This window comes from Naegleria gruberi (genome assembly GCF_000004985.1).
Source record: "Naegleria gruberi genomic scaffold NAEGRscaffold_4, whole genome shotgun sequence".
Lineage (NCBI taxonomy): Eukaryota > Heterolobosea > Eutetramitea > Acrasida > Naegleriidae > Naegleria > Naegleria gruberi.
In genome coordinates this window covers 462,759-483,364 of record NW_003163323.1, presented here as the reverse complement: position 1 = coordinate 483,364, position 20,606 = coordinate 462,759, and the positions used below count along the sequence as shown (strand labels likewise).

At 31.7% G+C, this 20,606-nt stretch overlaps 6 protein-coding genes and 1 non-coding gene across 7 annotated transcripts; 5 read left to right on the top strand and 2 right to left on the bottom strand.

Annotated features, from left to right (window-relative positions):
- The first annotated feature begins 16 nt into the window (after positions 1-16).
- On the top strand, positions 17-88 carry NAEGRDRAFT_t58. Its single transcript has one exon. It is a non-coding gene; the product is annotated as a tRNA-Met (tRNA).
- Positions 89-222: 134 nt separating this feature from the next.
- Positions 223-1,259, bottom strand: NAEGRDRAFT_30261 (uncharacterized protein; the record flags this gene model as incomplete). Its single annotated transcript, XM_002681935.1, has 3 exons — positions 223-433; positions 476-847; positions 910-1,259. The coding sequence occupies 3 exons, from the start codon at positions 1,257-1,259 to the stop codon at positions 223-225; spliced, it is 933 nt and encodes a 310-aa protein (XP_002681981.1).
- A 1,296-nt stretch (positions 1,260-2,555) lies between these two features.
- On the bottom strand, positions 2,556-4,060 carry NAEGRDRAFT_62730 (uncharacterized protein; the record flags this gene model as incomplete). The annotated part of the gene is made up of 4 exons (XM_002681934.1): positions 2,556-3,010; positions 3,053-3,212; positions 3,252-3,271; positions 3,328-4,060. The coding sequence occupies 4 exons, from the start codon at positions 4,058-4,060 to the stop codon at positions 2,556-2,558; spliced, it is 1,368 nt and encodes a 455-aa protein (XP_002681980.1).
- Positions 4,061-5,418: 1,358 nt separating this feature from the next.
- Positions 5,419-5,772, top strand: NAEGRDRAFT_62728 (uncharacterized protein; the record flags this gene model as incomplete). Its single annotated transcript, XM_002682086.1, has 1 exon — positions 5,419-5,772. The coding sequence occupies one exon, from the start codon at positions 5,419-5,421 to the stop codon at positions 5,770-5,772; it is 354 nt and encodes a 117-aa protein (XP_002682132.1).
- Positions 5,773-8,056: 2,284 nt separating this feature from the next.
- NAEGRDRAFT_78188 (guanine nucleotide binding protein alpha subunit) lies at positions 8,057-10,048 on the top strand (the record flags this gene model as incomplete). Its single annotated transcript, XM_002682085.1, has 1 exon — positions 8,057-10,048. The coding sequence occupies one exon, from the start codon at positions 8,057-8,059 to the stop codon at positions 10,028-10,030; it is 1,974 nt and encodes a 657-aa protein (XP_002682131.1). The 3' UTR covers positions 10,031-10,048.
- A 127-nt stretch (positions 10,049-10,175) lies between these two features.
- On the top strand, positions 10,176-10,535 carry NAEGRDRAFT_62726 (uncharacterized protein; the record flags this gene model as incomplete). The annotated part of the gene is made up of 1 exon (XM_002682084.1): positions 10,176-10,535. One exon carries the CDS (start codon positions 10,176-10,178, stop codon positions 10,533-10,535), a length of 360 nt encoding a protein of 119 aa, XP_002682130.1.
- Positions 10,536-10,713: 178 nt separating this feature from the next.
- NAEGRDRAFT_78187 (uncharacterized protein) lies at positions 10,714-20,339 on the top strand (the record flags this gene model as incomplete). The annotated part of the gene is made up of 3 exons (XM_002682083.1): positions 10,714-11,078; positions 11,121-13,356; positions 13,405-20,339. 3 exons carry the CDS (start codon positions 10,714-10,716, stop codon positions 20,104-20,106), a joined length of 9,303 nt encoding a protein of 3,100 aa, XP_002682129.1. The 3' UTR covers positions 20,107-20,339.
- Between the last annotated feature and the right edge of the window lie 267 nt (positions 20,340-20,606).

The following is a 20,606-nucleotide window of genomic DNA, read 5'->3' as shown; positions in this document are numbered from 1 at the left end:
TTAATAAATAATGTAAAGCAAATTGGCGCAGCGGAAGCGCGATGGGCTCATAACCCATAGGTCCTAGGATCGAAACCTAGATTTGCTAGACATTTTGCTCATTTGGAATACAAAATGGAAATATTTATTTTGTTATGTACAATTCCAACATAATTTTGTTAGAATAAACTGTTTCTGAAAGATCGATAGATCCGTCAAATGTTTGGAGTTTTGAACTGTTCTTTAATAGACAGCTTCTCCAGCATAAACTTGATTCTCAATTCCACCTTCTCCTTGAGCAATTTTGAAATATCCAGACATTCCCCAATTTGGACCCCATGAATTGGCAGCTAACCAATAATTAGAACCTCCCTCAACTCCAAATCCAATTAAGGCAACGGCATGTCCACCAAGAACTGTGCTTACAACGTGTTTATAGACACCTGACTTGTATCTAGAAAAACAAATTAGAATATATGAAACAAATTCAACTTACCCTGTAAGATCTCTGTAGACTGTGAAACCAGCTTGTACGCTGCCATATGTCATGATTGCAGTCTTGATATTATTGATACCTGAAATATAAACAGTATTTTTGGCCTTATACTTGCTCATGGACATGGATGCAATCTTGCATTGAGTTGGACAAGTACCAGAGGAGAAGGTTCCTCTTCCACTAGCATATGGAATACAAGTATCGAGTGGTGTTCCAGTATTTTCCAAAAATGTCCAAGAATATTTCAAATAACCTCCTTGACAGGCCTTATTCATTGTATCGCATTGAACTTGATATTCTGGTGAGAGGACAACATTTGTTTTACCATTGGTGGCAATGCACAATCTATGAGCCAATACATAATTTGCAGAGCTATTATAAATAATACAAAAATGAAAATTGTAAGTTGAAATAAATCAAATTGTAAAACTTACAAAGCCCAACAAGCACCACATGTTTGTTGATCTCTAATTGCTGGAACGCATCCTTTCCATTGAGTTCTTGCATCGAAATTCATTGGTATATCAACTCTTGTTTCAATACTTGCCATTCTTGGAGTGTCTTCATCAGAGCTCATCAATGAAAGACCAAATAAATTATCTCTAAGTTGTGAAATGGTCATGTTATCAAATCTAGAGTATTCAGTTGCCTTCCATCCATGAGTATGATTGGAATTAATTCTATCAATCAAAGACTTGTCATTGACAGGAGTGTTGGCATGAGTGTGATTAGCAATTGGATGAGTTGGATGAACAGGATGAGTGTTATTGTGCTTTGGTGGCATTGGTTTCTTATTGTTTCCTTTGGAAAGTTCAATTGGAGTAACCATTGTCATCATGAAGGTGAATAATACCAAACAGACAATACAACTGAGAACAGTATTAGAAGAGTTTCTTCTAGTAGCAAATGATTTGTTTGAATTGTTATTCATTTTGTTTTTTTTGTTATTGATTCAAACATTCACTCTTTGCTTTCCACTATTTATTCAAAACGTAAAATACCGCAAGAGATAATGAAAATAACAATGAAAAACAAACTCATTACCCAAGAGTAGATAGTATCGAACCGAATGGGAATTGTTTTCTCTTAAACTTGTTGTTGGAAACTCTCCAAGTTGTGAAGAGATAATGTTTCGTCCCAAAATGTTCATCAGATAACTTTCCAAAAAACAAGATTCAGATAACAAATCATTACAAATCAACAATATTGTTGATTTGTATTCAATAACATGTTAAACAACAACAATGCATCTGCGTCATCCACATTTTTGAAAATGCAAAAAATCGAAAAACAAAACCCAAAACTTTACAACAATCAAAGTCTTCATATCTACAAGAGGAAGGTGAAATTACTTTATTCTAATTGGATATGTATTTTATGGCTTTGTTGTAAAATTGAATCCAACTTATTTTTTTATTAATAGAGAACTTGTTTCCATTCAAGTATAACATGCTAACAGATTGTGTATCTTCAATCTGTTCAATTGATCTTGATTTAATCTAAATTCCAAACTCTTAATGTTATCTGCAAATTGTTCAAAAGTTCCTTGGACCAATCAAGACACTTGACACTCCTTGCGAAATCATCCAATTGATAGCAACTTGTGAGGGAGTTCTATTCAATTCTGTTGCAATTTCAAGTACAACATAGTCATCTTGAGTCATTTCAACAAACTTTCTTGATTTCTCAATTTCTTACCTCAATTTACCAGCACCGGGTACTCCCCAAGGACCAATACCAAGATCCATTGGCATCAACAGTGAAATCCCAAAAGTGAACGTGTAATATATCAACAAACTCTAATTGTAATCTCTTGAGTGAGGCATTGATTGATTGAATTAAATTCTTCTTATGATTGCCACCACCATTGGCATGTTGAGCGAAAGGAGCTGAGTATTTAGTGGCAATGATTAATTGATCACGATCAATACTGTGTTTCTAAATGAGATTACCTATTAATTCTTCACTCTTTCCAATAGCATAAATGTTGGAACTATTTGTTTCGAAAGTGAAAATCAAAGTGAAATATGGTAACTTACGTGTCAATAAAGTTACCTCCAATTTCCAAAAGAGCGTAAATTTATTGGTGGACATTGATTAGAATATCTGATAACCCTTGTGATACTGTACATTGGAGCATGTTTCGTTTCATTGCAACAATTGACTTGTTGTTCTTACAATTCATACATAAAACCATGGTTGCTTTAGATGTCATTTTACAAACAACTATTGGCAGAGAAGATTTGAGAACAGGATTTGGATTGCGTGGTTCATATAATTCATTATTTGAGTAAATAAAATAGGTATAGTTAGAATTGGTTCCTGTTGAGATTTGCAAATTATCACAATTCTTAATGGGAGATTCGCTAAAGAATTCTGTAACATGATTATCTGTAATGCCCATCATTTGGTTTTTGCTTGTATGTGCCAGAATGTGAGTCCAATTACCACCGATGGTAGTTAGTGAAAACCCATCCAGAACAACTGCTTGAATTGGTTCAGATGCATTACAGGTTTTAAATAATTTTCCACATTCTAATAATTAATGTTAAATCTGGTGTTTTGGTTTGAGCTTACCTGTGAGAATAGCTGTCATATTTCCAGAGCAAGCAACGTCTCTTACTCTATATTTTCCATCTTCATTCCAACTTTTAACGAATGTATAGCTGTACAGTGCATCGACAACAGTGCTTGGGAGAACTGATGGTACCAAATCTGGTGTGTTTATAATTCCCAACTTTTGGATTGAGCATTTAATTTAAAGCTAATGACCTACCTGTCCAAAATAGTTTGCACCTTAATGAATTTACATATATGTGTATTCGAATGAAATAGAAAGAATTGGCACTTACCTGTTGAAATAATAGTCCTATTATTAATACATAAACACAAGTGTCTTCCTCCAACTCTAAAGTGAGTGATATGTGTAGTTTCATCATTAAATTCAGTCTCCAAATACTTTTTCAATCCAATTTCCACAAAATCATAAGTACAATTATTACTAGCAGTTCCAATGTGAGTTTCAATACCACAATACCACAATCTATTACAGCTATCCAATACTGCAACAAATTGTTCTCCACACAACATGGCAACAGGTTCATATGGGAAATTATTGATTTTAACTTCTGGTGTCATTAGAATTGATAATTGTCTTCCAAGAGGATTAATATCAGCCGAACTTGATCCATATACAAAATCTCCATATAAAAAAGCTTCATTTAAATTTGTCATTATCACTGTAAATTGTAATCCAATATCAATAAATTTCAAAGCTTGACCTTTCGGAATTAATATTTTCTTTGCATCACCACCTCCATATTTTGTAAACTTTTCAAATCCATCCAATTTCTTAGCCTCCAATGATCCAGTCAATAATGAACCATTTATTGATTTACCACTAAAATAAACTTCATAATCATCACTTTCTGTCAATGGTCTAATATTTGTTTTTAACCTAGATTCCAAATAATTTCTGTTATTTCTATTAATAATTCCTTTACCTATCAAATCATCAAGTCCTTTGCCCTGTTGTTCTAATTCTTCATCAACATGATAGGAGCCTCTTATTTCCTTTGATGCCATTTTTTTGAAATTAAAATTGAATTTAAATTGTAATAATAATACATACTATGAAACAATTGTTATTTTGAAAATTCTTGATGCGAATATTGGGATAATATTACCGTTACAACAATTAAAAATTAAATAAAATTTATTGAATAGTAAAAAAAATGAAAAGAGATCAACAACATATTGTCACCACAATCGACAATAAACGATGCAAACATGAGGTTACAAATTCTACTCCAAATAATATACAAGAAGAAGAAGAATTAACCAAAATTATTCTTGATGATTCTTTTATCGGAATGAATGAATCAACATTACCAGGCTTGAAATATAAAATTAATTCACCTCCGAGAAGAATTAAATTAGTTTTATTAGGTGATAGTAATGTTGGTAAATCAACTTTTACAAGTAGATTTCAATCTAAAATGGTGAGGAATTTACAGTTGAATGATTATTATTATGCAACTATTACATCAGTTAAATTCCTAATTCCACTCTTTTACTTGGAAATTTGGGAGTTGTGTTCAAATGATCCACACACTGAAATTAATCCATCACTTGTGAATGATTTATTATTAAGTGATGATTGTATATTCCTCAAAGATGCAGATTGTTTCATGATCATGTTTAACTCTCTTTCTAGAATGACTTATAAGAATACTCCGTTGTGGTTTAGGATGGGAAATTATGCATTGGATAAGAGAAATCTAACATCATCAAATAGAATGGTGCTTTGTGGTACAAAAGTAGATGAAAAGGATAGAAAAGTCAAACCAAAACAAATTACATTCCACAGAAAGAAAAATATTGGTTATTTTGACTTGAGCTCAATTGTAAATTACAATGTATTGAAATCTGTAGAATATTTAATTAGAAAGATTTATGATTTGAATATGAAAATTGAACCTGTTGTGAAATTACAACAATTTGATGCGCAAGAAACAACACAACTATTCTCGACAATAGGTGTTTGGGAGAAGGAATTTGACGCTTTCTTGTTGTACATACCTGAAGAGGATGAGGATTTGTAAACTTTCAAACATCTAGATGATGCTCAGATCGCAAGAAAAGTTTGGAAATGTTTAATACAATTGGAGATTTCAAAGGTAATTTACATTCCATAAGAAAGAAGTTCAATTGCAGACAAATTAAGCCATCTAAGGGACTGGAAATCTTCACCAAAATTATCAAAGTTTAACATGTAAAGGCTCTTCTTTAAAAAAAAGTCGATAATTGATCAACCCACTCTGATGTTATTCCTACTATTGTAATAATATTGTTGCTGCCAAGCTTGGCACTAACAATTTATAAAACCAACGAGAAAACAATGCGAATTTTTGGAAATATTAGAAAAAGATCCTTATCACATGATGTGTCCAATAGTTAAAGAATGGATCAACGAGGATCAAAAAGAAAATTCTAAAACTACAACAACCGATGCCGAAACACCAATGGATTTATCATTTCTTCCTCATTTAGATACAATGATCAAGTATGAAATTATTGAATTTATTCCAACCTATGCAAAATGGAAATCTATCAGAGAGGTTGATGCACATTACGAACGGCACGGAATGCCAAAAGTCACTAATAGAGTTAATGAGTTAAGACCTGATCAACCAATTATTACTATTCAACACTTGATACAGATCTTGTTGATGAATATGATATTCTTAAAGGTAAATACAATTTTGAAACAAAAGAAGAATCAATCAACTATGTAAATATTGAGGAATACATTGGTGATAACCACACAGCCAAAAAAATTGTAATAATTTTGAATAATTTATCAAATTCAAATTGTTACAATTCCCTAACATCATGTTTGAAAGGATTGGAAAAACTTGTTATATTTTGTCAAAGTTGTGGATTTGACATTCCTTCTCAATATTCAAAGAAAGTCATTCTTATTAATGACATGAATGATACCAATACTTACAATCCCAATATTACAAATTATGCTGAATTTCCAGGACCCAAATATCAGACCAAACAGCAAACCCCTTTACAAATTTTTAGAATTGTTCAATACTGAGCTCTCTATTTTTGGTCCTTCAATACTTGAATATTTATTTAAACATGTTCTAAAACCACACTCCATCTTACCAAGCCAACCCTTGTGTGACAGTTTATTCAAATTGAATGAAATGTCTGCCCCTTATGTAAAAGAAATGCTAAATTTTTTCTTCAAAAAGCATGCATTTCCAATGGAAATTTTTGACAATATTTCGCCAGATAATTGGTTTCAATATTTAATTTACTTATGTAATACCTATCAAGGAGGTAGAATTAGCTCTATCAAAAACGTCACTATTTTTCAAAGTTCTAATATTGAGCGAGTTGTGGTTTATGGATTTTAGACAGCAACTATTTGAATTTTATTTCATGGCATCTGAAAATATGTTCTCTGTTATCGACTTTTCCAATATCAGTTTGAATAGATTATACTCCTCTGATTACTAATTGTTTCCTTCCCCTTTGCATTGCGATTATACAAGTCCCATTACCAAAAAATTTAATGTTTGATTTTCTATTACGAATTGAAAATATTGAAGAATACTTTAAAGTGAATGAGAAGGGAGATAACTTATTACACATGATATTTTATGACATGAGTCACACCGATCTCTACATCATGTCCATGCTTAAGCTGGCTGTTAAATGTACTGCATGGAGAACACAAAAGATTAATCTTGGACTCACACCTATCGATATTATTCTTGCACAGCCAGTTTATGATGCCTTTACTACCAGTGTCCTGTTAAAACATTTCGCTTCTCTAAAATAAACTAGCAACTGTAGTCCTTACATTATCAGTAGTTGAGGAATTGTTTATTTTACAATATTTACTCTGCTCTTTATTGCATCTTGAAATTTATGTTTCTTCTCCCACTTTAGATTCAAAGTTCCCGTAGGTTTATCCAAAAATTGTTGAAAAGTAGCATAAAAGTATATTGCTCTTCAAGGGTAAAGGCCTAATTTCACAACCAAATAGGATTCCTTACATTTAGCTTAAAAATTCAATTCTTTAAAATCTTCTTTTGTCTTTGAATTAAAAAAGCGTTACATTGTAATTATTCTTTTACAATTTTGTTTTTGATTTTTTAACAAAGTACAGTAGTTCATTTATCATTGATGAAGTTTTGTATTTGGACGATTTAACACTTCATCTTCAAAAGTCAAGAAAAATTTTGTAAACTTTTTATTGTTTTCTTTATGTAAATAACAATACAAAAAAGGACAAGTTGATGATTGCTTTTTTGAGGCTTACAGCAGTTTCACAAAATACTTTTATTTATTCACTTGCTTTCGTTATTAATTATTCGAAACCATAGCCAAACATGTTTTATGAGACATGTCCTTTGGCCAAAACATTGGTTTCAAGTACCTTTCCTCTTTTGCAACCAAAATGCTTTGAAGAGGTGAATTTGACTCAAAATATTTTCATCTGAACGTGTCAATTGTCTATTCCTTATTTTGATTGCCTCTCCAAAAAAAAGTAAAGTAGGCATCAAGACGTGATAACATTGCTGTGCATCATCAGAGAACAAAAAACAACAACTTGAGTTTTGCTTCTGTGAGAGTTTTCTCTCTATCGCTCCTCCAGCCTTCTTCTCATCATTTTTCAAAACACTAAGAAATTATTTGTGTGCACAACAATAATAACTTTTTGCGCCATAATTTCATCAGAGTTTAGGAACAATAGTTAGTTTCACTACTCTTTGAAAAGACACTGATTGATATAATATATAGATATTATTAACTCTGAAATTGTTTCAATGATTATTCTCCTTCAACATCAACAACAACAAGAATATTTCAACCAAGAAGAAGAAGAATTTAATATCATCAAATCAGCAACAACAGTTAATAGTTGTAGAGAATTATCGCCCAACTCTAGGGTTGAGTGGATTAAACACTTGATATATTATTATTATTAATAGTAGGATTACAAAAACAACACAACACATACAATATATATACAAAAAACAGTTTAAATAGCAACAAATGGAAAGTCTACTTTCATTCTTCTTTCCATCCATAACAAGTGTTATCAGGGAAAGTAATGAACATGAACGAATGAAGAAGGAAATGATGAATAGATATTTAAAAAAGAAGAAAGCCTTTGGAGATGTTCCACCTGGTCAACAGCAGCAACACAAATTAGAACCAAACATGATGATTCCAATGGCCAATCAAGCCACAGCTACTGTAACCACACAGGAAAACAATGGACATGAATCTGATTCTGAAACAACAGCTACACAACAATTGTACAAAAAGTTAAAGTCAACCATTGGACAAAATCAAATCATTCCACTTTCTACAGTTCCATTCGATAAACCAATACCCTTGTACATGAGTGGAGATGAAGTTGTTAACAGCAATGAGACAACAACTGCATCATCATCTCTCACAAGTCCATCTCCATCAGTAACAAGTAATTTGTCAACCACAACAACCACTCCAATGATGATGAGTAATTTATCCACCACCACCCCCACCACAACTCCTTCAACATTGTCAACAGCAGTGAATCATCACCAACAATCCTCTAGTTCAACAACAACAACAATAGATATCCATGACGTATCTCCTGCCAATACCAACAATCAACTTTATCATCTCTCGAATCATATATCCAAGAATATGAATGTTACAACCAATGGCCATTTTAGTTCCAATGCTCCATCCCATAGAAAGGAAATGAATAAGGCAACGTCGTCCAACGCACAACATGTTGCCAAAACTAAAAAAGTTCAGAAATCCAAATACGAATCACCCTCTGTTTATACTCTAATGCTTTCAGGCACTTTAGGTTCTGGTAAAACTACACTTTTCAGACAATTCAGACTTGTTTTTCAAGAAGGTTTCAATAGGTCTGAAATTGAGAGAATGAGAATGTATATTATTACCAATTTACTACAAAGTTTTTCATTAGGAGTTTCACTTTATTTGAATGAAGTTGATGCTATTAAGAATGGTACAACTAAGGTTACGAGAGAAAATCGTTTCATGTTAGATGAAACTTTATACGAAAAGTTTAAAGAGTTTGATTCTAGAGTTACTTCATTACAATCTAGATATACACTTTTTGATATTTCTAAATTACCACAGAAGGAATTTGTTGTTTCCATGTGGGAGGATACAGATGTTAGAAAGGTTTTAAATCGTTATGCGTTAACAGACTCAATGACAGATGGCATGGATTATTATTTAAGGGATCATGGTGATACGAGCGCTGTGAAACGAATGTTTAAGAAACTGAGCGAATATGAGCCATCAGTTGAAGACATTATTGGTTGTCGTTGTAAAACAACAGGTATTACATGTCTAGATTATGATTATCTAGGTATGCCATTTAGAGTTTATGATGTTGGTGGTGCCAGAACAGAAAGAAAGAAGTATAATAATATTTATGCTGGATTGACAGGCGTTTTATATACCACTTCACTGATTGACTTTAGAAAGACTTGTTATGAAGATGATTTTTCAAATAGGATGATAGAAAGTATTAACTTATTTGAAGAACAATGTAATGGACCACTCAAATATTCACCAATTTTCCTCATTTTCACAAAGATTGATATTTTGAGTGAAACCATTAGCGATGACAAATCACTTTTTGACTTGTTTCCAGATTTTAATCAATACCCAGTTCCTGATCAAAATAACTTTTTCACCAATACTTCGAGTCAACTTAACCCTAACAATAATCCACAAAGGTATCTTCTCGACAAGGAAGTACAAATTTCACAGAAAGTTTTGAAAACTCTTTCTTTTATTGAATCTAAATTTAAAGCAAAAGATAATCATAATCCAAAAAGAATATTCACATTTTACATGAATGCACTTGATACTATTCAATTCAAACAATTAATGGAAATTATTACATCCACTATTTATCCAATGTTTGCACACAATCAAACTAAACCAAATCTTTCATGGAAATTTAAAACCCATATTTTGGGAAATGAATAAAATCTAACTTGATAGTCTACACAATATATCATGCTTACACAATTAGTTATTCTCGTCTATATTATTTTGATCTACTGACCGAAGACGATTTTAATGTTCCAATATTAGCTTAAGGAACTTCTTAAAATTAAAATCAAATTAAAAAATGGAATCAGCAGCTTCATCATCCTCGGAAATTGTTACATCAATAATTAGAAATCCAACAGTCATCAATTGCCCACATTGCAATTCTAAAATTCTCAGGGAAAATATGGGATTGCTCGTGGAGGATACAACCTTTGAATTACCTGTGAAGGATATTACCGATACCAAATCATACAACAGATGGTATCAATTAAAAGACATGTTTGATTTTGAAAATATTGGATTTACGAAAAACAAGAGTGGTACTGCACAGGAAATTAAATATCTGACTTGCGCCGATTGTGAAAGAGAAGCAATTGGTATTGCCTTTATGAACGAGAAGAAGTTTTATTTGGCCATCGATTTGGTTAAAGAACAATAATGACTGTAAATAATGTACAATATTAAACCATCATTTTCAAATTATTACGATAATTATCAATAATACACGATAGTAATGTTTTCTATCAAGAAAATAATAAATTTTAATAATATTATTAAATATTAAATAGTAATTAAAAATCTTTAAAGCCTTTGAATAAAAAGAATCTTTTGAAAAAATGCCAAATCACCTCGTCATCTCAGAGTTATCATCTCCGATGACTCCAACAAACTTTGATCAGGATGATGATGATTTTAAAATTAGTAAGGAGGAATATCATCAACCTTTTTTTATGATGCCACCAAGTTCAATTTCTTTGGCATCAGTTTTGGCTGTGAAAATATCTTCCGGTTTGCCAATTCATCAATGCTCGAACAATATTGAATCATATTATTCTCCGAATAATGAAATTATTTATTTATTGGATAGAACTAATGACAAGTTACAATTCTTTTTTTTGGAGGAAAGTACACAGTACGATAATGCAACATTTGAATTTTTGCGAGAATTTATTACCATCAATAATTGTGGAAATATTAAATCGTATGTATTGAATGATAATATAGTATTTTAATTTCAAATTAGGATTAATTGGATGAGGTCACACACAACAGGAGGCATTCAGTCTAAATTCTCGTGTTATTGTCTTGTTGCTAGGGATGATACTTTGGAAATTATATTCTTTTCTAAAAGTGACCAAGATGAGACGTTTAGTCCATCAGAAAGGAATGAGAAAATTTTAATTAATTTCTTAACAGACGATTCGGAAACAATATTTAAATTCAAGAATGAAAGAGTAACATGGATTGTCAAAAAATTCACAATATCATTCTCAAAAATTACAAACTCCATCAAGAATGCTAATTTTGGAGAAGAGGTCTCCATGAAAGCAATACTTCCAATTCTTGAAGATCGTCACTTTTTAATATTATTCGATAACAATCATGTTTGTGAAGTTTCTCTACAGAACTTTTTATTGCAAATTTGTAGTAATTTTACAATACAAGCTCCAAAGGATCATACATATAGAGAATTATTGGCATATCAACAGTTTCTTTTTTGCTCACTTTCTTCCAGCCCTTCTGAAATGCTAAACAAAGTTGATATTTGGGATATCTCTAAAAAGAAGAAAGTTGGATTTGTAAATTGTGATATTGTAAATTTATGTAACTTTAAATTATCGAATAACGGATTACTTTTAACAGCAACATGTGACAATGATGTATATATTATAGATTTGGATTTAAAAACGGAAAATGTTAAAGAAGAAGAGCATGTTCAACGAACAGAAGAAGATTTTGATGAAGAAGATGATACTGAAGGCGATGAAGAAGAAGAGGAAGATATTGAAGGTGATGAGGAGGACGAAGAACTTTCCTTCAATGAACTGCTCAATCAAAGTGAAAAGAAAACGGATACTATTGAGCCAATAGAATCACTTTTACCTTTCTGTTACACCTCAGAGAATTTTTATCAATCTCACTGGTTTGATAATACAGAACCTCAAAAGAGATCTACTAGTGTTCTCATCGATTCAGGTGATGATTTTGGTACTGAGAAAGATACAAAGAGCAATTATCCATTTGTAGTTGCAAACAAACAACGAAAGGAAACCATAATGAGGGATTCACTGTTAATCAAAAGAGGATCAATTGGTAGTTTAGATAGTAATTTAGAGTCATTTTCGAGAAAAGACTCTTTAATTTCGAGAACATCAAGTCACAACTTTATGCTTTCTCCTAGGAAAGATGAAAATATCAGCCACATTGATGAAGGCATTACTGTTATTCATGCAGTTGAAAAGAATTCTAAAATTCATGACTATATCATAACAAATAACAAGTGCTACATCATTTTTGACTTGTTGGAGGCTGATATAAGACTCCTTCAAGTTTATGACATGCTTTCAGGAAAAACCACAGCAATATGTTTGGAAAAGGGTAATTTCATTTCCCAAATTTACTGCTCAGATGTACATTGCTTTTACATAACAGAGGATGCCCACAAACATGGAGTTTTCTTTATTAATGTAAACACCAACAAGAGCATTCTTTTGAATAATCTTATCAAGTACGAAAGACAAAGATTAGCTGAGAGGTTATGTGATCTTAATGGCTGGGACAGAAAATCATTAGCAGTTCATGCTATAGAGCTTGGTTTGAGAAATAGAGAACTTGCTGTTGTACAAGATACTTTGCAACATCTTGATCCGGAGCAAGAGTTAAATGTTTGCTATATAATTGCCAAGTTTATTCAAGACACTAAATTTTCAAAAGATAGTGAATTTAAAATTCATACTATCACTACAGCCATATCTTACATTCTCTCATTGATTGAAAAACGAATTTTAGAGCTGGGTTCAAAGAATGAATATAATTTGGGTGAAGAAGAGCCAAATACTTTTGATTCTATATTTATATTCAAAGATAAGAGAGTACCTATTAAGATTGAAAGTACTGATTCTGTGATTAAAAAGTTGGAGATTAAGAATGCCAAAAAGTTAGACAAGTTTATGGAAAGTCAAACCATTTCTGAAATTGATGAAATTACAAGTGCTTCAAATGACATTATTAATAATCCATCTTCTAACACTATTTCAATCATTGAGGATATCATGAGTTCCAAGCAAGTTTTGTCAAAACCAGAAGAAGTTTTGCTTTTATCTAGTATCATTTCTCTATTGAGATCATATTTGATATATAATAATCAAGAGGAAGAAGAAGTAAATGAACCAATAGCAGCAGATTTACTTAGTTCATTCAATTCTCAAAGCAAGAGAAGTGAAACTCTTCGTTCAGAGAAGAGAATAGACCTGGATTTGGTAAGTTAGATAATTTATACAACAGGATTTAACTTAATTTTAACAAAGTCTTTTTCTGGAGGTGATAATTTTAATGATTTATCCTTCTTCGGTTCCGAAATGAAGACAGGTGTATCGATTAACAATGAAGAAGATATGTATAATTATGATGCCGAGGAGAATGAAATTTCTGATGCAGACGAAAAGAATGAAATGGAAATGTTTGACAAAATTTTAATGAGAGGCAATGAAGAACTTTATCACAAGTGGAAGAATATGGAAAATAAGTCCATAATTGTTGATTGTTTGACTAAGGGTCTTGTTTCGCTTGGTTACTCATTCTTGAAAAATAGAACCGTAAAGCACAAGTCTGCAGCTGAATGTGATAGTGAGGATGAAGACAATACTAACAACTTTTTCGAAATTGAAGATTTTGAAAGCTTTCAACAACTTTCCTTTATTGTAATATATGAACATTTAGTTTCTGGTGAATATAATCTTGCTATTAAAATGCTAGAAAACTTGGGAGAAGATGTTACAGAACATTTAAGAGAATTGGCTTTTAATACGATCGACAAGAATATTAGAAACCATTTAATTAAGGAATTGAAGAGAATGAAGAAGCTTTCAGAAGAGGAACAAGATGTAATAGAATTTCTTCAACTTTTGGAAGAACTTTATCCTGATACATCCATTCAAAAAGTACTTGAAAAGGTGCTTCCATACGGACAGTATAATCCTTTCACAGATGAAGATTTTGATCAAGTGGAAAAAAACATTGTTATTGGAGATATTTCTGATGATGCACAACTTACGCCACTCCACCACATTACAAGTAGTGTTGTTGTTGAATCACCAGTATCTTCAGATAGTTCAGATAGCCTAGTTTTTAAACGTAAAGTGTCTATTCAATCAAGAATGAGAAGTGCTTCAATATCTAGCACTAACAAGAAAATTTTAGCACTATCAAAGTCAAAGTCCTCTTACTTTGTATCTAAATTGAGTTGGTTATTGAGATGGGATAAACATACAAGAGAGAGAATTCTACTTGAAAAAGATTATCACGATAATGAGTCCAACAAATCAAAGCTTGCCTTTTGTATTGCTCATCATGATTTTGTTGGACTGGTGAGATGGTCAAAGAGTGCAATTAAATACTACGGAAACTTGAAAAAGAAGAATGAAAGTGTGAAATGTTATCAAACAGAAGATGGAGATATTCTCTATGTTCCTGAAGGTTACTCTTCCAAGATGCAACAGGTTGTTGAAAGTTGTCAAGAAGTTATCAACATTGTCAGAGAACAATTACAATTTTGTAGTCCAATGATGAAAGAGCTATTGTTGAATAGTCTTGCATTCAGAGGAATATTCATTAGAGAAGATACAAAGGATTTTATTTCCTTGTTGCAAAGATTTTGTGCAACCTATCAACTTTTTTCAAATGATATTCCATCTAATTTAATAGAAACTTTGTCTATTGAATGTGATCCTACCAATATGTTCGATTCTGATAAGGATATTGTTTCCAACCCAATCAACACAACTTATTTACATCCAGTGGGAGAAATGAGCAAATTCCACAAAGACTTTATTTCTTTCTGTATTGAGAAAAATATTCCTAGTATTTGCTTTAGGTATATTGACAAGTTTAATATTTGGGATGCATTAGATAAATCCTTCACTGAAGATAAGAGACCATCATGGTTAAATATGTTCTTACTCTCCAATAAGAAGGATATGTTTAATTTATCATTCATTAACGCCCAATCTAAACTTAGAAATAATGATAATCAAAAGATTAATTTGAATAGCATTCTTAATGAAAATCCAATCATGGCTCTCTCCACACAAATGTATTCTCCAAAAACTCTTCATGAATCTTTGGAAGAACCAATTACAAGTGAGCATTACTTGAACAGTTCTTACTTATCCAAAGCGCTTCAGCCATATCCAACCTTCCATTCTGCACTTTTTAATGAAAAAAGTACAAAGCATTCTGAAAACCCAACCCTATCAAAGGAGAGTCAATCTGAAAATGAAACTATCAACCTTTGCAATAACGAAATTGCAAGAGGTAACATTGTTTCATGCCAAAAAGATATTTCTCTATTTGATATGCTTAAACATACACATATTGATATGTCTATTGATGAAATTTTAATGATGGACGAAGGTAACGAAATTAATCAAGGAGAGTTTAATTTATTAACCCCTACTCAATTTAAGATTAACAATAGAGATGACTTATTCAACTTTTCGACATATGAATCAAGTATCAAGGAGGTTCTTGATATTTCCTACTATTTGATGAATCAAAGACCTTTGGAAGCTTACAAGGAGTTACTCAGTGAAGTCAATTCTACCAAGGATAATGAATTGAAAGATTTAATAGATGATGCTTACTCACCTTATCTGTATGGAGGAAAGAACGAACAACTTCCCCTTTCAAATTATATGGACAAGGAATCCCAATTGAATCTTTGTGATAGAGTCAGAGAAATTGCATTGAATAATTTTTCTAATCAAGCTATCACTTCCTCATGTAAAATGTTCATAGACCTTTGCAATTTTGAAGAGTATTCTGATAAGTATGCCAAGGTCATCCTTGTTGAAACAAAAGTAGCTAGAAGAATTTTTGATTTTCATCCATCTTTTGTTGCTCAAGTTGATCAACCACAACATGTTGATAGTCCTTCTAAGAAGCTCGTCGAAGAATTTTTACAAATTTCCGTATCAAAATCTACAAGTTCCGTTTACGAACATTATTTATCCCATCCTCAATTCAAAATTCTTAAAATGTTGGAAGAAGCAACTGAAAGCATGCTAATTGTTGACATTTCAGTCAAAGAATTTTTAGAGAAGGAGTATAACTCTAAGAATTCCACTGATCCATCACAAGTTCAAATTTTAGATGGTATGAGAAATAGTGGACACAAGATTTATGTTTCTCCTTGGAAGCTCTTATCTGTGTTTTCTGAATTACATGGTCTACCACCATTTGTAAATCAATTAAAATCTACTGCCAAGAAAGGACAATGGATTTCATTCCTTTATCATGCTCAAGATATTAATGCTCCTATTGAGACAGTTATGAGTATTGTAGAAGAATTCATGCCTGATGTCATCAAACAATTTTTAATTATTGTTCTGAGAGATATGAAATCAAAACGTGACCATATTCAAACTAAGTTATCAATAGAGAATAATAATAACGATATTCTTACGGATTTAAATCAAGAAAATGATATTATATTCAAGGCATTCCTAGAAATTATGAGAGCTGAAGAATTCAACTTGAAAAATGATGAAGTTGTTGAGTATTTGTTAAATAGATCACTTGCTCTTAGTGAACCTTTACTTGCAATAGTTGCCACTTGTTATCTCCCTAAAGATTATACAATGTCTGAACTTTTCACTTGTATGAAATGTTATTTGCAATCTTTAAAGCAAAAGTTAACAAATACCGAAATGAAAAAGAATGAAACCATATCTATTAAGAAACAAAATATGAGAAAGTTGACAGAAAGTATTGATAGATATATTCAAGATTTTTGTTCAAATAATTTCCTGAAAGATGAAAAACAAAGCGGTGTTCACTATATTACACAATCATTTGAATTGTTTGATGTTAATAATCCAATTATTTCATTCTTACAATTCTATGAATCATATGTTCATGAAAATATTGGAAAGGCAACAGATGAAATGAAGACATTTGTTAAAGTTGTAAAGGATTTGAATAGTGGGGTTGCTCCAAACTTTAACTTTGGCGATTTAACATGGGTTGTCTCCACTTCAACAGCTCTAGCACAACAACTATCCAGGTCTTTGAACACGCAATACAAACGTACCAATTATCTCCAGTTACTTCATCAGACACAATTCTCGTTAATTGTTGATGTTACCAATGAGTTTGAAAATATGTACAGTGTAAATTCATTATTTGAAAGAGTTTTCAAGTCTGGAGAAGTACAAGAAATCGATCACCTCAATGTCTTTACAGGAAATCCAAATCATTTTATTGAATCTCTGATAGAAAATAACTGTTTCAAAGAGGCAAGACAAGTTATTGTCATGTATAGAAAGAAGATTACCTATTCAAATGATAAGGTTACATACTCTCAAGCTCTTTACAAGATTCAAAAAGTTCGTTCACTCTATGTTACTAATACCACAGATATCATTACTGCCTATTCAAAAGTGAATGATCTTTTCATCAAGCACAGATATCCGCAAGAGAGTGGTGCTAAATTCTTCTTAGAACAAGCAATACTCTACCAATCAGAATATTCTTCTACCAGCGTTTTACATTTGTTGAATCTTGCACTGTCTTGGTATGAAGGAACCTATAATATAACCAAAAAGAGAGGTAGTATTGAAATGACAAAAACAAATCCAACTCCATGTAGAAATCAAAAAGATATTGACTATCTTGTACAGAGTATTGTTTTACTTTCCAACTCTGCAGATAACTTTTTTACAAGTGGCGCCTCAATAGTTTTAGCTCCATTAGAGGCCAGATTTATTGAAAATACTCAAAATTCCTCAAAACGATCAAACCAACCAAATATACCAACCAATATCAACAATATGGATGAATTATTAGATAAGGTCATTGATAATTTATTACTAAAAGAACAGTACAAAGAAGCAAAGAAGCTTGCTAATTACTATTCATATAATAGTAATATTTTACAAATTATTGAAGTTGCTCTTACATTGGCAAAAGGTTATGAATTACAAATCAAGACAATGTATCAAGATTCTGATCAGAGAAATAATAGCTTTGCTGCCAAAACGCTTCCATCAAATATTTATTCTGCTCTTAAAGATATGGTCCTCAATATTGATGAATTTGACGATATTCAACAAATATTAGATAAGATGTCTCTTTTATCTTTTGGTTATAAGATGAAAGGTTCCAAACACTTCCTCAAAGTTATTGCCCTCAATCACAAAATTGGAAGAATTCTCCAATTAAGTTATGATAGTGTTATTACAAAGGATGATTTTGAAGTTTTAAAACTCTTGCTAATGATGTTTGGAAAGGAAAAGCTTAAAGTTTGTTCTTCCTTCATTCAACTTCGTAATCTTGATAGCGATAGAGCTTCTAAAGTTTGTGCTAATTATCTCTATTCTACCTATGTTGAGTATTATAGAAACGAGGATGTTTCCATATTCAAAAATCAAGAAGAGGGAGGAGGTGAAATTCTAATTGAAGATTATTTCCAATCCTCATCTGCCAATAATAATAACAGTGGAGCAAATGACAGTACCTCAAGTACCGAAGATTTTGATGATAGATTATCAACAAGTTCTGGTAGCTCATTTTCAAGCTTTGATTTTTCTAGCTCCTATACAGCAAGTGTGCAAACTTCAACATTCTTTAAACAATTTAACCAACAACTTAAGAGTAAGCCAATCAAAACTCTCAAAGAGTCACAAAAACAATTCGATCTAGTCAAATGCACCATGGATGAATTTGCAGAATTTGCCAATATTGCAAAAGATCCATCATCTATTGCTCGTCAATTAATCAAATTAATAGACTCTGATGATGAAACAAATGACGATAGCCCACACAAGAAGAAATCCAGAGGTATTTTGAACTTGAAATGCAAAGTTGAAATTATTATTAGAGCTTATCATTGTTATCATATGTCTTCAAGTTTTGAAGGGATAGAGTCAATTTTAAAGAGAATCAAAGGACCAATTATTCAAGAAATTTTAGATGATCACGACTTTTCACTTATTGTCAGGTTGCTTGTTTCCATTCCTGACTTTTCAGAACTTACGTTCCTTTTTGATATCTTAATAGAAAATGAACAGTTTGAGCTTATTCTCAAAAAGAACAAGAACACAGACCATGATAATAACAACCAATTGAAAATGGCCTTATCATCGTACGTGCAAACTAAATTCCCTGAACAAAATGAAAAGTTAGCAATGGTTTACTTGAGATTTAACATGTTAAAAGAATATGGAACCTATTTGTATAATAGAGGATGTAAAGGAATCAAGGTAATTCATAAGAGATTAACAGACAAGGACGATTCTTCAACAAGTGTCTCTAGTAATCAATCAATTACACATTTAGATGAACATGTACCACTAGAACATGTTATGAAGATTGTTTGTGAAAATTTTGAATCTGCAGCATCATCATTAGCCAAAGAAGATTGTTGTCAAACTGCTGTCAAGTCAACTAACTTGGCTGCTCTCGTCAAACTTCAACTGAAGTTTTACAATGAGCTCCCAAATAAGAAGAAGCTCCAAAATTTGCCAATAATTGTTGAACTTGGATTGAAGGAAGCAAGAACCTTTATTCAAAATCATGCAGACTTTGAGGAATCATTGATAATAGCCAATGCTTATGATATTAACACCATGTCTGATTGGATTGAACCAATTTACAATAACTGTGTAAAGAAAGGAGATTTGGAATATTTTAACTCACTCAGACAATATCTTCCAACAAGTACAAACTTATTTAGAGAGGTCGCTAAACGTGTTAAACTTGAAAAACCTCTCAATCCAAAGAATTTACAAAATTTCCACAAATTCCTTTCAATTCTTTGTAATGACTACAAAGTTGTAATGGATATTTGTGAAGATTTGTTACAATTATTTTCATCAAACTCTTCACTCGTTTCTGTTGCAAACTTGTTTGCAGAATTGAACAAGAAGGCAATTTCAATTCTTGATTATGTTCCAATAGTTGCTGTTTCCAATGCTGATAATATTTCATCCAATGATGATGAATTGAAGTAATTTTACAAACCTCTTAACAACATGCATCTATCCCTTAAAAGCCATACCACACTATTTGAACATCCAAAATGGTTTTTGGATGTTCTTGTTAATGCTTTAGGCAAACCGAATAATTCTCAATAACAAATTAGAGCCCACAAATCAAACTGAACCAACATGATAATAGAAGTGATATCCATAAAAACCAATCGTATGGTTCATTGAAAATAAACAAATCAACATTTCATAATAATAACAAGGTTTGAACCATCACTGTTTTTAAATCCTTACCATAATTATCAATTGCATTGAAATGCGACTACTCTCTTGTCATCTATGATTAAAACGCGATGAAAGGAAACATATTGAAGAGAAACCCTTCAAAGATCAACAGCAAAATCTCCCTCTCGAGCACATCATGTCACCTGTTTAAAAAAAATTGTCATTTCTCTTTTATCCATCATCTTCAGTTTGGATACAACAACAATAAGAATTTCATCATCATCATCATTTTGTGTCAT